The sequence below is a fragment of the Gorilla gorilla genome, chromosome 5 (genome assembly GCF_029281585.2).
Source record: "Gorilla gorilla gorilla isolate KB3781 chromosome 5, NHGRI_mGorGor1-v2.1_pri, whole genome shotgun sequence".
Classification (NCBI taxonomy): domain Eukaryota; kingdom Metazoa; phylum Chordata; class Mammalia; order Primates; family Hominidae; genus Gorilla; species Gorilla gorilla.
Window position 1 is genome coordinate 52,526,825 of NC_073229.2, and position 15,986 is coordinate 52,542,810.

At 46.8% G+C, this 15,986-nt stretch overlaps 1 protein-coding gene across 1 annotated transcript in view; it reads left to right on the plus strand.

Moving 5' to 3' along the window:
* Positions 1 to 12,037: 12,037 nt before the first annotated feature.
* Positions 12,038 to 15,986, plus strand: part of BLTP3A (bridge-like lipid transfer protein family member 3A) — an 85,445-nt gene continuing 81,496 nt past the window's right edge. The window contains exon 1 of the mRNA XM_004043862.5: positions 12,038 to 12,501. Within this exon, the coding sequence (XP_004043910.3) occupies positions 12,458 to 12,501 (44 nt within the window). The 5' untranslated portion in view covers positions 12,038 to 12,457. The remainder of the gene's footprint in view (positions 12,502 to 15,986) is intronic.

Here is a 15,986-nt window from a genome sequence, read left to right on the forward strand (position 1 = left end):
TTGTATAGTAAGTGGAAAATTTTAAGTCTTTTATGCTGAAGTAAGGGAAAATAGTTCCTGTCGTGTGCATGTCAGCCAAGAATGGGAAGAACTGCCCTAACCTCAGCTTCTCCTTTCTCTCAGCTCCCCTCTTTCTTGGGCTCAAATAATCTGAAAAATTTCTCCTTTTTAAAAAATAACTTTAAGGCCAGGCGTGGTGGCTCACGCCTGTAATCCCAGCAGTTTGGGAGGCCGAGGAGGGCAGATCACCTGAGGTTGGGAGTTCCAGACCAGCCTGACCAGTGCGGTGAAACCCCATCTGTACTAAAAATACAAAAAATTAGCCAGGCGTGGTGGCACATGCCTGTAATCCCAGCTACTCAAGAGGCTGAGGTGGGAGAATCACTTGAACCCGGGAGGCAGAGGTTGCAGTGAGCCGAGATCGTGCCACTGTACTCTAGCCTGGGCGACAGAGTCTCAAAAATAATAATATAATAATCAAAAATACTACTAATAATAACAATACAAAATAACTTAAGGGCCGAGTGTGATAGCTCACGCCTCTAATCCCCGCACTTTGGGAGGCTGAGGTGGGTGGATTCCTTGAGCCCATGAGTTTGAAACCAGCCTGGGCAACACGGGGAAACCCTCTCTCTACAAAAAAATACAAAGATTAGCTAGGTGTGATGGCACATGCCTGTAGTCCCAACTACTCTAGAGGCTGAGGTGGGAGGATCGCTTGAGCCTGGGAGGCAGAGGTTGCAGTGAGCTGAGATTGCACCATTATAGCCTGGGCAACAAGAGCAAGACCCCATCTCAAAAAAAAAAAAACAAAAAACAACCCAAACAACTTTAAATTAGAGATAGTGTCTCACAACATTGGCCAGGCTATTCTGGAACTCCTGGTTTCCAGCATTCCTCTTGCCTCAGCCTCCTTAAGTGTTGGGATAACAGGCGTGAGCCACTACACCTGGCCTGAAAACTTTCTGTAGCATTGGTAAAATTACACAGATTTCTGTGTTACAGAAGGTGCTTTTATTTGTTTATTTTTTGAGATAGGGTCTCACTCTATTGTCCAGGTTGGGGTGCAGTGGCTCAGTCATAGCTTACTACAGCTTTGACCTCCTGGGCTCAAGTGATCCTCCTGCCTTGGCCTCCCAAAGTGCTGGGATTACAGGGGTGAGCCACTGCGCCTGTCCCAGAATGTGTTTTTAGAATCCTGTTTGTTACATAACTAGGCTGTAAAAGTAGCATATTTTCAGGGAAGCATCTAGAAAGGAAGCCATTGGCACTGTTCATATTCAGTGAAGTATAAAACTTAAACTCTTGGCTGGGCGTGGTGTCTCATGCCTATAATCCCAGCACTTTGGGAGGCCGAGGTGGGCGGATCACAAGGTCAGGAGTTTGAGACCAGTCTGGCCTACATGGTGAAACCCCGTCTCTACTAAAAAATACAAAACATTAGCTGGATGTGGTGGTGCACGCCTCTAATCCTAGCTACTCGGGAGGCTGAGGCAGGATAATTGCTTGAACCCAGGAGGCAGAGGTTGTAGTGAGCCAAGATCACACCATTGCACTCTAGCCTGGGTGACAGAGCAAGACTCTGTCTCGAGAAAAAACAAACAAAAAACCTTAAAACTCTCTCATATTGCAAGTGGGAATGAAAACTATTATACCCTCTGGGAAGGCAATTTGGCAGTATCTATCAGAATTAGAATACCTGTATCTTTGACCTAGTATTTCCATGTCTAGGAATTTATCCTGCAGGTAGACTTGCACATGTATGAAATGACTGACATATGTGTATTATGTATTGCAGCAAAAGATCGGAAATAATATAGATGTCCAATGATAGGGGGCTGATTTAAGTATAATACAGTTGCATACACTATGTTGCATATACATGCATCAATACACAGTTCCATATACTATGCATGTTAAAATAGAATAAGGAAGTTCTGTGTACCAATAGGAAATGATCTCCAAGATACACATTGTTCTACACATTGGTTCACCTAACAATGTATTGTTTGCGGCAACCTTTTTTTTTTTTTTTTTGAGACGGAGTCTCGCTCTGTCCCCAGGCTGGAGTGCAGTGGCATGATCTCGGCTCACTGCAAGCTCCGCTTCCCAGGTTCACGCCATTCTCCTGCCTCAGCCTCCTGAGTAGCTGGGACTACAGGTGCCCGCCACCACGCCCAGCTAATTTTTTGTATTTTTAGTAGAGACGGGGTTTCACTGTGTTAGCCAGGATGGTCTCGATCTCCTGACGTCGTGATCCGCCTACCTCAGCCTCCCAAAGTGCTGGGATTACAGGCGTGAGCCACTGCGCTGGGCCGCGGCTATCCTTTTTTAAAGGAAATATCTGTATTTGCCTGTGTATGTATAATGGTTTCTACAACGACAAAGAAGCGACTGATAATACTGGTTACTCATGAAGGATAAAGTGGGTGGCTGTGGGATAGATATGAGGGGAGAAAGGCTTGTCACCTTTTTTATATTGAGTCATTACCTATTTGAAAAAACAGAAGTGGCCAGGCGCAGTGGCTCACGCCTGTAATCCCAGCACTTTGGGAGGCCAAGGCAGGTGGATCACGAGGTCAAGAGATCGGGACCATCCTGGCCAACATGGTGAAACCCCGTCTGTACTAAAAATACACAAATTAGCTGGGTGTGGTGGCACATGCCTGTAGTCCCAGCTACTCGGGAGGCTGAGGCAGGAGAATTGTTTGAACCTGGGAGATGGAGCTTGCAGTGAGCCAAGATCACACCACTGCACTCCAGCCTGGTGACAGGCCAAGACTCCGTCTCAAAAAAAAAAACCGGAAGCAAAACACCTTTGCCAACTGAGGTGGTTGTTATAGTGACATTATGGCAGAGGGTACCCTAAACCAGAAATTTATAACTGCTGATGATGAGAATCACAAGGGGCATTTTTCAAAATGAAGATTCTTTGATTCAGTAGATCCTGGGGTAGGGCCTAGGAAATTTACATTTTGGAAAAGCTAGATTTTGTTTCTTAGCATATTTAGAAAAAACTCTTAGAAGCTGAGCGTGTTGGCTCACGCCTATCATCCCAGCCCTCTGAGAGGCCGAGGCAGGTGGATCACTTGAGCCTGGGGTTCAAGACCAGCTTGGGCAACATGGCGAGACCTCATCTCTACAAAAAAATACAAAAAATTTCTGTATTTTGGGCTTGGTGGGTGTGCCTGTGATCCCAGCTACTTCGGAGGTGGGAGCATCATTTGAGTCTGGGAGGTGGAGGTTGCAAGTAAGCAGAGATCACGCCACTGCACTCCAGCCTGGGCAACAGAGCAAGACACTCTCAAAAAGAGTGGGGAGGAGAGGAGAGAGAAAGAGAAAGTCTTAGGGTCTGCTCTCTTTGAGAACATAACTGCATGTGTGTGTGTGCCTATAATTTTTAAAAGGTTTGGAGGTAGAAATTGAAATGATGGTAGTTGGGTTGCTTTTTCTCCTAGAAATTTGTGACTATTTTGAAGAGGGGCTAATTTAGGTAAATAAACCAGTTTATTTAAGTAAACTAGAGATTAGAGAGATTTTGACAAATAAATGGTCTTTATGCTGTCTATATAGAAGCTGAATCAACTGAACCTTTGACAGGATTACTTGTTGCTTTTTAGTTTCACATTTAGTCACATTTGTTTGTTTGTTTGTTTGTTTGTTTGTTTTTTGAGATGGAGTCTCGCTTTGTCGCCCAAGCTTGTGTGCAGTGGTGCAATCTCGGCTCCCTGCAAACTCTGCCTCCCGGGTTCAAGCGATTCTCCTGCCTCAGCCTCCCGAGTAGCTGGGATTACAGGCACATACTGCCACCCCCGGCTAATTTTTGTATTTTTAGTAGAGATAGGGTTTCACCATGTTGGCCAGGATGATAGCTCTATCTCCTGACCTCGTGATCCGCCCTCCTCAGCCTCCCAAAGTGCTGAGATTACAGGCGTGAGCCACCATGCCCAGCCAGTCACATCTTTCTAAGAAGGAGTTAAGTTTCAGAAATCGATGATTTATGTGTCTGATGTTTATAGCTCAGATTTGTTAGTAAAATCTTCTGCAGGCCAGGCGCGGTGGCTCATGCCTGTAATCCCAGCACTTTGGGAGGCCAAGGCGGGTGGATCACGAGGTCAGGAGCTCGAAACCATCCTGGCTAACACGGTGAAACTTTGTCTCTACTGAAAATACAAAAAATTAGCTGGGCACAGTAGCGGGCGCCCGTAGTCCCAGCTACTCGGGAGGCTGAGGCAGGAGAATAGCGCGAACCCGGGAGGTGGAGCTTGCAGTGAGCCGAGATCGCGCCACTGCACTCCAGCCTGGCTGACAGAGCGAGACTCCGTCTCAAAAAATAAAAAATAAAAAATCTTCTGCAGACTTAACAGTTTGTTAGTAGAAACCTTGCCAACTGTGCTTTACATGTGATTCCTCAAGTTTCTGGTTTGGATGGCTCTGTCAGTTTCTAGGTGAAGAATGTGTCTTTTGTGTATGCAAGAAAGCATTTTATGTAGCTTCAGAAAAACAGTGTGATGACCTAAAAGCTTAACAAGCTTCATCTACAATGAATAAAAGTAGAAACAATAGTTTTTAAAAGTTATTTTTCAGCCTGTGCAACATGGTGAAACCTTGTCTCTACAAAAAATACAAAATATTAGCTGGGCATAGTGGTGCACGCCTGTTGTCCCAGCTATGTGGGAGGATCGCTTGAGCCTGGAAGGTCGAGGCTGCAATGAGCCAAGATAGCGCCACTGCACTCCAGCCAGGGCAGCAGAGTGAGACCCTGTCTCACAAAAATAAAGTTCTTTTTGTGTTTTTATCAACTCTTAGGGCAAAAGTATAATTATAATGAATAAGACATTTCCTTTGTGAGAAGCTGTGAAGAAGACAGTAGAACTAATTTATTGCTATTAATTTGTGCCTTTAGACATCTGGTCTTAATTCTGAAATATAATGAACTGTAATGGGAGAATTTGTAAAGGTGCACACAAGAATACTACGAAATAACAAAATTAAAGAAGTTAGTGTCGATGTGGGATAACGTACTTGCTTCCGTGGGCAGATCTGAAGCCATTGTAAGTATGCTTAAAGTCCAAGCTGTCAGCATTTCCACTGCTAGGGCTTTTGAGTGATTTGTCAGAATTTTTTTTTTTTTTTTTTGAGGCAGACTTTCACTCTTGTTGCCCATGCTGGAGTGCAGTGGCGCAATCTCGGCTCACTGCAACCTCCGCCTCCTGTGTTCAAGCGATTCTCCTGCCTCAGCCTCCTGAGTAGCTGGGATTACAGGCGTCCGCCACCACGCCTGGCTAATTTTTTTGTGTATTTTTAGTAGAGTTGGGGTTTCACTATGTTGGCCAGGCTGGTCTCGAACTCCTGACCTCACGTGATCCCCCTGCCTCTGCCCCCCCAAAGTGCTGGGATTACAGGCGTGAGGCACCTCTCCTGGCCAGTTTGTCAGAATTCTAATCCCCTGATTTTAAGCTGCATGAGTAATAGGATCATTGTACAGAGCCATAGGCTAATTTGATTAATCCAAATTTGGAAAAGCCTTTGGAAAAGTTCACTGATGATTAAGTGTCCCAGTTACATAGCTCTATACTTGAATGGGTATCTTTCCCTACCTGCCAATTAAAAAAAGCCCATTGACTTTTGTCCTCATCTAATGATAATACTTGGAGCATAGCACATGAAGTCAAAATCTCAAAGCACTTTGTAAATACTTAGTCACAGTGACCCTGAGAACAGGTCTTCTAATCCTTTCCTTCTTTCCTTTGCCTATATATCATGTCCTAGTACTTTGTGGGAATGGTTGTTGAAAGGATAAAGAAGTGAAGGGTATGGCTGGGTGCAGTGGCTCACGCCAGTAATCCCAGCCCTTTGGGAGGCCAAGGCGGGTGGATCCCCTGAGGTCAGGAGTTTGAGACCAGCCTGGCCAACATGGCGAAACCCCGTCTCTACTAAGAATACAAAAATTAGCCGGGCATGGTGGCACACGCCTGTAATCCCAGCTACCCAGAGGCTGAGGCAGGAGAATCGCTTGAATCCGGGAGGCAGAGGTTGCAGTGAGCTGAGATCGCAACACTGGACTCCAGCCTGGGTGACAGAGCAAGACTCCGTCTCAAAAAAAAAAAAAAAAGATACATAAGGAGACATAAAAGAAGGTAAGATGTCTGCACTTTGGCCGGGCGCGGTGGCTCATGCTTGTAATCCCAGCACTTTGGGAGGCCGAGGTGGGCGGATTACAAGGTCAGGAGATTGAGACCAAGGTGAAACCCCATCTCTACTAAAAATACAAAAAATTAGCCGGGCGTGGTGGCGGGCGCCTGTAGTCCCAGCTATTCGAGAGGCTGCAGCAGGACAATGGCGTAACCCGGAAGGCAGAGCTTGCAGTGAGTCGAGATCGCGCCACTGCACTCCAGCCTGGGCGACAGAGCGAGACTCCGTCTCAAAAAAAAAAAAAAAAGATGTCCACACTTCACTTGAACTAGTAAATGTCAACACCAGTAGATGTGATAAGGTGTGTATATATAATGTAATAACCCAGAGAAACAACTAAAAGCTATACAAAGAGATACACACAAAAACATGATAGATTCTATTTTTATTTTATTTATTATTTATTATTTATTTTTTTGAGACGGAGTCTCGCTCTGTCGCCTAGGCTGGAGTGCAGTGGCATCATCTCGGCTCACTGCAAGCTCCGTCTACCAGCTTCACGCCGTTCTCCTGCCTCAGCCTCCTGAGCATCTGGGACCACAGGCGCCCAACACCATGCTCGGCTAATTTTTTTGTATTTTTAGTAGAGTCGAGGTTTCACCGTGTTAGCCAGGATGGTTTCGATTTCCTGACCTTGTGATCCACCCACCTCGGCCTCCCAAAGTGCAAGGATTACAGGCGTGAGCCACCGCGCCCGCACATTTTTATTTTATTTTATTTTATTTTTTTGAGGCGGAGTCTCACTCTGTCGCCCAGGCTGGAGTGCAGTGGCGCGATCTTGGCTTACTGCACGCTCCGCTTCCCCGGTTCACGCCATTCTCCTGCCTCAGCCTTGGAGTAGCTGGGACTACAGGTGCCCCCTGCTACATCCGGCTAATTTATTTATTTATTTATTTTTGTTGTATTTTTAGTACAGACGGGATTTCGCCGTGTTAGCCAGGATGGTCTCGATCTCCTGACCTCGTAATCCGCCCGCCTCGGCCTCCCAAAGTGCTGGGATTACAGGTGTGAGCCACGGCGCCCGGCCGATAGATTCTTTATTTTAAAACTTATTACAAAACTACATTAATCAAGACACTGTGGTACTTGCATAAGAATAGACATATAGATAAATGAAACAGAATTAAGAGTCCGGAAGTAAACCCTTGCGTTTGTGATCAATTGATTTTCACCAAGACAATTCAATGGGGAAGAAAATGGTTTCAACAAATGTTGCTAGGACAACTGGATATCCCCATGCAAAATTATGAAGTCGATTTCCTGCATCACACCATATACAAAAATTATATATGGGTCATGTTAAAATGGATCATATTCCTAAATGTAAGAGCTAAAACTATACAATCTTAGAAGAGAATATAGATGTAAATCTTCATGTCTTCAGATTAGGCCATGATTTCTTAGATATGACACCAAAAGCACAGCAACACAAGTTGGGGGAAGATAAACTGGGTATCAACAAAGTTTTTTGCACTTCATTTTTCTTTTTCTTTTTTTTTTTTGTTTTTGAGACAGAGTCTCACTCTGTTGCCTAGGCTAGAGTACAGTGGCACAATCCCAGCTTACTGCAATCTCTGCCTCTCAGGTTTAAGCGATTCCCCTGCCTCAGCCACCTGAGTAGCTGGGACTATACGCGTGTGCCACCACACCTGGCTAACTTTTTTGTATTTTTAGTAGAGATGGGGTTTCACCATGTTGGCCAGGCTGGTCTTGAACTCCTGACCTCAGGTGATATGCCCACCTTGGCCTCCTGAAGTGCTGGGATTACAGGCGTGAGCCACCGTGCCCAGCCTGCACTTCATTTTTCTATCAGGAAAATTAAGACAACTCACAGAATGGGAGAAAGTTTTTGCAAATATACAGATGGCAAATCATGTGAAAAGGTATTCAATGTCATTGGCCATTAGGGAAATATAAATCAAAACTACAATGAGGTATCACTACATACCTATCAAATGGCTAAAATAAATATAGTGACAACACAAATTATGGTGAAGATACAGAGAAACTGGATCACTTACACACTGCTGGTGGGAATGTGAAATGATAATAGTCATTCTGAATACCAGTTTGGCAGTTTTTAGATATGCTAAACACTCAACTACCATACAACCCAGCTATTGCACTCCTGGACACTTATCCCAGCAAAATGAAAACTAATGCTCACACAAACACCTGTACACAAATATTTATAGCAGGCTTATTCATAATAATAGAAAACTGGAAACAGCCCAGATGTCCTTCAGCAGGTGAATAGTTAAGCAAACTGTGGTATATCTATATCATGGAATACTACTCATCAGGAAAAAGGAACAAACTATTCATACACATAACTACCTGGATGAATCTCCAGAGAATTATGCTGATGGAAAAAGTACCCTCAGGCCGGGCACGTGGTGGCTCACACCTGTAATCTCAGCTCTTTGGGAGGCCGAAGTGGGAGTATCGCTTGAGCCCAGGAGTTCAATGCCAGCCTGGGCAACATAGCAAGATCCTGTCTCTACCAAAAATAAAACAATTAGCCAGGCATGGTGGCGTGTGCCTGAGTCCCAGCCACTCAGGAGGCTGAGGTGGGAGGATCACTTGAGACCAGGAGTTGGAGGCTACAGTGAGCTATGGAGGCTACAGTGAGCTATGGAGGCTACAGTGAGCTATGATTGCACCACTGCACTCCAGCCCAGGCAACAACAGAGCGAGACCCCATCTCTAAAAAAATAATAAAAATTAAAAATAAATAATAAGAAAAAGTACAGTCCCCAAAGGTTACATACTGTATGGTTCCATTTATATAACATTCTTGAAATTACAAAATTATAGAAATGGAGAACACATTAGTGGTTGCTGGGGTTAAGGAGGTGGTGGGTCCTGGAGGAAGATTGGGGTGATTATAAAAGGGCAACAGTGGCTGGGCATGGTGGCTCACGCCTGTAATCCCAGCGCTTTGGGAGGCTGAGGCAGGCAGATCACCTGGGGTCAGGAGTTTGAGACCAGCCTGGCCAACATGGTGAAACCCCATCTCTTCTAAAATACAAAAATTAGCCAGGCGTGGTGGCATGCGCCTGTGATCCCAGCTACTCTGGAGGCTAAGGCAGGAGAATTGCTTGAACTTGGGAGGCAGAGGTTGCAGTGAGCCAAGTTCACGCCATTGCACTCCAGCCTGGGCGACAGAGTGAGACTCCATCTACAGAAAAAAAAGGGCAACACCGATGGACATGTTCTGTGTATTATCTATTGATGTCAATATCTTGGTTGTGATATTGCAATATAGTTTTGCAAGATGTTATTATTGGGGAGAACTAGGTAAAGGATACATGAACTTATTTGTATTATTTCTCTCTTTCTCTCTCTCTCTTTTTTTTTTTTTTTGAGATAGAGTCTTGCTCTGTTACCCAGGCAGGGGCATGATCACTCACTGCAACCTTCGCCTCCTGGGTTCAAACAATTCTCCTGTGTCAGCCTCCCGAGTAGCTGGGATTACAGGCACCCACCAACATGCCCAGCTAATTTTTGTATTTTTAGTAGAGATGGGGTTTCACCATGTTGGCCAGGCTGGTCTTGAACTCCTGACCTCAAGTGATCCCCCCGCCTTGGCCTCCCAAAGTGCTAGGATTACAGGCATGAGCCACCACGGCTGGCCTATTTGTATTATTTCTTACAACTGAATGTTAATCTATAATCATCTAAATATAAAATGTTTAATTTGAAAAAAATGCATGGATTGGCTTCAGATCCCTTTTGTCTTTTATTTAATTAAATTAATTAATTTATTTATTTATTTTTGAGATGGAGTTTCTCTCTTGTTGCCCAGGCTGGAGTGCAATGGTGCCATCTCGGCTCACCGCAACCTCCGCCTCCCAGGTTCAAGCAGTTCTCCTGCCTCAGCCTCCGGAGTAGCTAGGATTACAGGCATGCACCACCACACCCGGCTAATTAGTATTTTTAGTAGAGATGGGGTTTCTCCATGTTGAGGCTGGTCTCGAACTCCTGACCTCAGGTGATCCGCCCGCCTCGACCTCCCAAAGTGCTGGGATTACAGGCGTGAGCCACCGCGCCTGGCCTCCTTTTGTCTTTATATGTCTCAGATTCTTAGAATTACAAGCAAGGATAAACACATTAATACTGCTGGTGAGAATATTAACTCTCCTATTTCCTGGTCCCTAAAGAGGCCATATTTTTGTAAAGAACGAATTTTTGCATTCAACAAAAATAACTCATTCACCAGGCGTGATGACGCATTCAGTGAGGGTGCTGAGTCTCTGAGCATGAGGTAGGTTTTGCCTTACATAGCTGATTCAGATGTCCAATCTTCTTTGCTGGGGTGCTCCAACAAAGGAAGCCTGAAATGCAAAAATTGCTGTGAGGCCCTTGTGGCTGAGGACCGAATTGGGAAAAAGCAATAATAGCCGATAACAATGGCAAGAAACCTCCTCTTCCATAGGCCCTATTGGTCCCTGTTATATATTCTGGTGAGAGGTGGGCAGAGGGACAATTAATGATATTCAGTCCTACTGGAGGGGAGTGGGTAGTAAAGCACCCGGGCCGAGGATGATTTGCTTTCCTTTTATATAATATTTTGGGGACTTCTGGGAAAAATTGAACTTACTATGACTAAGGGATAGGCATAGGAATGCATGGTGTGTTACTTTTGAGACAGTCTTGCTCAGTCGACCAGGTTGGGGTGCAGTGGGGTGATCTCAGCTCACTGCAACCTCTGCCTCCCAGGCTCAAGGGATCCTCCCACCTCAGCCTCCCGAGTAGCTGGGATTACAGGCCTGTGCCACCACGCCCGGCTAATTTCTGTATTTTTTGTAGAGATGAGATTTCGTCATGTTACCCAGGCTGATCTTGAACTCCTGGGCCCAAGCGATCCGTCTGTCTCGGCCTCTCAAAGTGCTGGGATTACAGGGGAGAGCCACCGCGGCTGGCCTGATTATTCATTTTTAAAATTTAACATTTATATGGTTTACCGTGCTTAGACTATCTCTGGAATTAGGGAGTAATTGTTTTAAGGGAAACAATTGTTTTGGAGCACCCTGAATGACTGACGGGGGAGACAGGGAGACAGGGTTGAATGTCTTTGGTTTTATATTAAAGAATGACTACATTTAAAATGCAATATTAGCTGGTGGCCAGACTTCCTATAAGGCTGTCTCAAGAGGTTTTTGTTTTTCTTTTTTTTCCAAGTTTTTGCTTGAAGGCTTAAGTCCGGAGAACTGTCACGTTTCCATCTTTGCCATTGGGTCTACGGGTGTCGCCGGCATGCGGGTTACACTTTTAAGCATATGGATGAAATAGAGTGGATCTAACACTTGACTGGGAGTCAGAATACTTGGGTTCTAGTCCTGGGTGGCCCTAAGTAGGTGACCTTGGGAAAGCTCTTATTTCCCAGAGCTTCCGTTTCCGTATTTGCACAGGGAAGAAGCTGATCTCTAAAGTCCTAGGTCATTTTAACAATTGACCGTCTCAGTTTCTTCTGACCCCACATTTGGGAGGGAGTGCTTCTGCAGTGAGCCGCTCAGGTCTTGAGTAAATACATTTTGCCCATCGGTTCAGGAGCCGAGGCTAAGGGAGGCACCAAGAGGGTGACGGGCGCCCCCTTCCCAGCTCTCCAGCACAAAGCCCTTCGCAGGTGACCGCAGCGGTTGGTTCGCGTGTCCCATCTATGGGTCTGTGAGGTCCTTGATACTACTTTTCAGTCCCCAGCCCGATTCCTGGAGTACAGCTGGTGCTCAACAAATACTGAGTGAATGTGTGAGGGAAATAAACGAGAGGCGGACGCTGGCATCCGGGAGCTGCGCAATGATCTAACGAATTTCTGCAAAAATTACAACTACCCCGCCTTTCTCCTAGGTTTCAAGGCGACTGCCGGGTGCGAAAGGAACCGCACACCCCTCAGAGGCGAAAGAAGCGTTTCAGACCCGAGAGGCGGACGGGAGCGCGGAGGGAGGAGGCTCGAGTCAGCCAGCCCCGGCGCTGCGCGCGCCGCCGCCCCTCACCGCGCGCGCCTCTGGCCGCCGCAAGCAAGGCCGGCGGGTGGCGCGCGATCTTCGCGTCGCTCTGGGCCGGCGGCCGCGGCGCCGCGCTGGTGGGTGGGATCGTGGCGGAGCGCCAGGCGCCCAAACAGGGGCGAGAAAGCGCCATGGCGGCGGCGGCTGTGTCCGGTGCTCACGCCGCGGCGAGGTGAGGGGGCCGCCTCTTCTACACAACTGAGGAGGCCACAGCTGCCCGCCCACCCGCCTTCCACGCGGGCCGCGGCTCCGGCATGGCCGGGATCATTAAGAAGCAGATCCTGAAACACCTGTCCCGGTGAGAGCGCCAGCGCCGGCCCCCGGCGGTCCTGGGCCCTTCCTAACCCTCTCCGACCTCCTCCCTGACGCCGCGCTCCGGGCCCAGTCTCCCTCTCTCCAGCCCGGAGCCGGGACTCCGTGGCAGCCCCTGCCTAACTCGAGCCCGGACAGCTTCTCCCTGCGCCCGCCGGCGCCCACCGTTGTCGCCGCTCTGTGCTTCCCCTGCGCTGGGCCCTCCTGTCCTGGCGCCGGTGCCTCTAGTCTCTCCCCACCCTAACAACCCCCTGGACTTTTTCTCTCCCCTCAAGGCCCTCCTGGCCTGCTGTCCCCACCTCCCACACCTCCGAGCAGGTCACCCCGTGCTCCCTTGACCGTCTTTCCGAGGCCCCCACGAAGCCCACTCTTGCCTGCCCGAACCAGCTGTCTTCTCTCTGCTTTCCCTGGCCTTTGGGCCCCTGCCCCTTCCTTTGGGCCTCTGACCGCCCTCCTCTCCCAGATCCTATGCCTTTGCCCGTTCTAAATAACCCTGCCACCAGTCCTGCTAAGCCATTTCCCCTTAGATTTCCAACGCTGAGGCTGGTTTTCTCTTTCCCAGGAGCTCCCACCTCCTCCTCTTCTGTCTGACCCTGTTGCATCACCCTTGGAAAAGCCCAGCACCCAGGGCCGTTCCTCTGGACTTCTTTCTCCCTCTTTTGCTTTTCTTTTCATTACACAGCCTAATTGGAGAAAGGTCATGAGAGTTGGGGATAAAGTTTCCGCAACCTTCCCTTTAAGATGTGGAGGTTTTTTTTGACAGCCTGTGAAAAGAACCAACAACGTCCGCTTCTGCTTTGCAGCCTTTTATTAAGCAATGTTATGTCGCTGAGTAATTTGGCATGAGGAGGCTGGCCGGCAAAACAGTTTTCAGGTGTAGCCGAGTGACTGCTGAACCCCGTGTTGCGATTGCAGGTTGTCACAACCAGTGGCCACAAAAATTGGGAGCTAGGTTTCACTTAGTTTTCACTCCTTATTCCATGCTGGAGTTGGTGATGGTTAATACCTTAACCAGCCTTTGTATCTCAAGTGGAGAGTGACCCAGGGCTTGGCTGCACAGTGGTCAGTGGTTTTCAGGAGGTAGGGGTGAGGGGAGATGTCGGTCAATATGGGACACCCAGGCTTGGGTTTCTTTCTGGGTCTTCTCATTGCTTTGGTAAGCGGTGTGTGAGACACTTTTCCTGCCACTGCATCCCGTTTTCCTGGCTGACACTTTGATCTGAGACTTTAATTAGTAATTAGACCCAGATCCATCTTTTGGTTAATCACCACGTAGTAAAAGAAAAAGCACATTGGAGGCTGGTGCTGGAAAGTGCCTTTGGACCTTTTACTCAGATTAACGTAATATATTCTTTTTCAGGTGATAGTAATCTAGATGTTCCATGAGTCTGGTTGTTTTGTGTAAAGATATAATAGTATTTGGGGCATGACCAAAGATTGCAGAATGGAACAGATAACTTAACCAGAGGAGAATTGTATAATTTGAAAGGACATAGAATTTTAGGGCTTAGAGATGATCTCACCTATCATAGCATTGTTGTTTAAGAGCCTGGGTTCTTTCTGATTTACTTTCTCTAAAATGGGGATAAGAACAGTATCTACTTCAAGGGTACAAAAAAAAAAAAAAAGAATGAATAAGACCTACTGTTTGTCCAGCCCAGCCAACATGGTGAAACCCTGTCTCTACTAAAATACAGAAATTAGCCTGGCATGGTGGTACACGTCTGTAATCCCAGCTACCTGGGAGGCTGAGGCAGGAGGATCGCTTCAGCTCGGGAGGCGGAGGTTGCAGTGAGCCAAGATTTCGCCACAGCACTCCAGCCTAGGTGACAGAGCGAGACTCTGTCTCAAAAAAAAAAAAAAAATGTATATTTTAAGATAAAGTATGTAATTGAATTGTTTGTAACTCAAAGGATAAATGCTTGAGAGGATGGATACTCCATTCTGCATGATGTGTTGATTTCACATTGCGTGCCTATATCAAAATATCTCATGTACCCCATAAATATATACACTACTGTGTACCCACAAAAATTAAAAATTAAAAAAAGTTATTGTGTTACATGAATTAATATATGTAAGGACTTAGCACAGTGCCTAACATACACCGTGTGCTCAATAAAACATGAGGTATGGTTATTTTTTGGATCACAATTTGTGTGACAATTTGACATAAGCTATAGACCTTATCTCCGGAAAAATTCATATACGCAAACAGGTAATTTTTATATAAGATTAAGAGGAAGGAGCAGTTGTAAACCCCTGAAGCACATGCCTGAATCCCTCAAGGCATCTTGGAACTAGGTGAATAATCCCTGATCTAGTTTCGTACCTCATTTTATGGCTGAGGAAACCAAAGCCTGGAGAAGATAAGTGACTTGCCTAAGTTGCATAGGAAGGTCAGGTAATGGAACAGAACCTAATTCTGGTACACTTTTCTCTGTAATACACAGATATTCTGTGCACTCCTATGAACGTAGAGTTTTTTTTTTTTTCTTTTTTTTTTGAGACGGAGTCTCACTCTGTCACCAGGCTGGAGTGCAGTGGCGCGATCTCGGCTCACTGCAACCTCCAACTACCGGGTTCAAGAGATTCCCCTGCCTTAGCCTCCCAAGTAGCTGGGACTACAGGCATGTGCCACCACGCCCAGCTAATTTTTTTTTTGTATTTTAGTAGAGATGGGGTTTCACCATATTGGCGAGGATGGTCTCGATCTCCTGACCTCGTGATCCACCTGCCTCGGCCTCCCAAAGTGTTGGGATTACAGGCGTGAGCCACCGCGCCTAGCCTTGTTTTTGTTTTTTAGAGACGGAATCTTGCTTTGTGCCTAGGCTGGAGTGCAGTGGCGCGATCATGGCACTCTACAGCCTTGACCTCCCAGGCTCAAGTGATCCTCCTGCCTCAGCCTCCTGAGTAGCTGAGACCATGCACCACCACGCCCCTGGCTAATTTAAAAATTTCTTTGTGGAGATCAAGTCTTGCTATGTTGCCCATGCTGGTCTTGAACTCCTGGCTTCAAGGAATCCTGCCTCAGCCTCCCAAAGTGCCGGGGTTACAGGGGTGAGCCACTGCGCCCAGCCTGAACATACAGTTTTTTTTTTTTTTGTTTTGTTTTTTGAGACTGAGTCTCACTCTGTCGCCCAAGCTGGGGTGCAGTGGCACGATCTCGGCTCACTGCAACCTCTGCCTCCCGGGTTCAAGCGATTCACCTGTCTTGCCCTCCCGAGTAGCTGGGACTACAGGCGCGTGCCACCACACCCGGCTGATTTTTTCTTTTTTCTTTTTAGTAGAGACAGGGTTTCACCATGTTAGCCAGGATGGTCTCGATCTCCTGACCTCGTGATCCGCCTGCCTCAGCCTCCCAAAGTGCTGGGATTACAGGCGTGAGCCACTGTGCCTGGCCTGAGCATATAATTTTTAAAGAAAAATTTTAGCAGTATATGCTTACACATTCCTTGGCGAATACAGTGC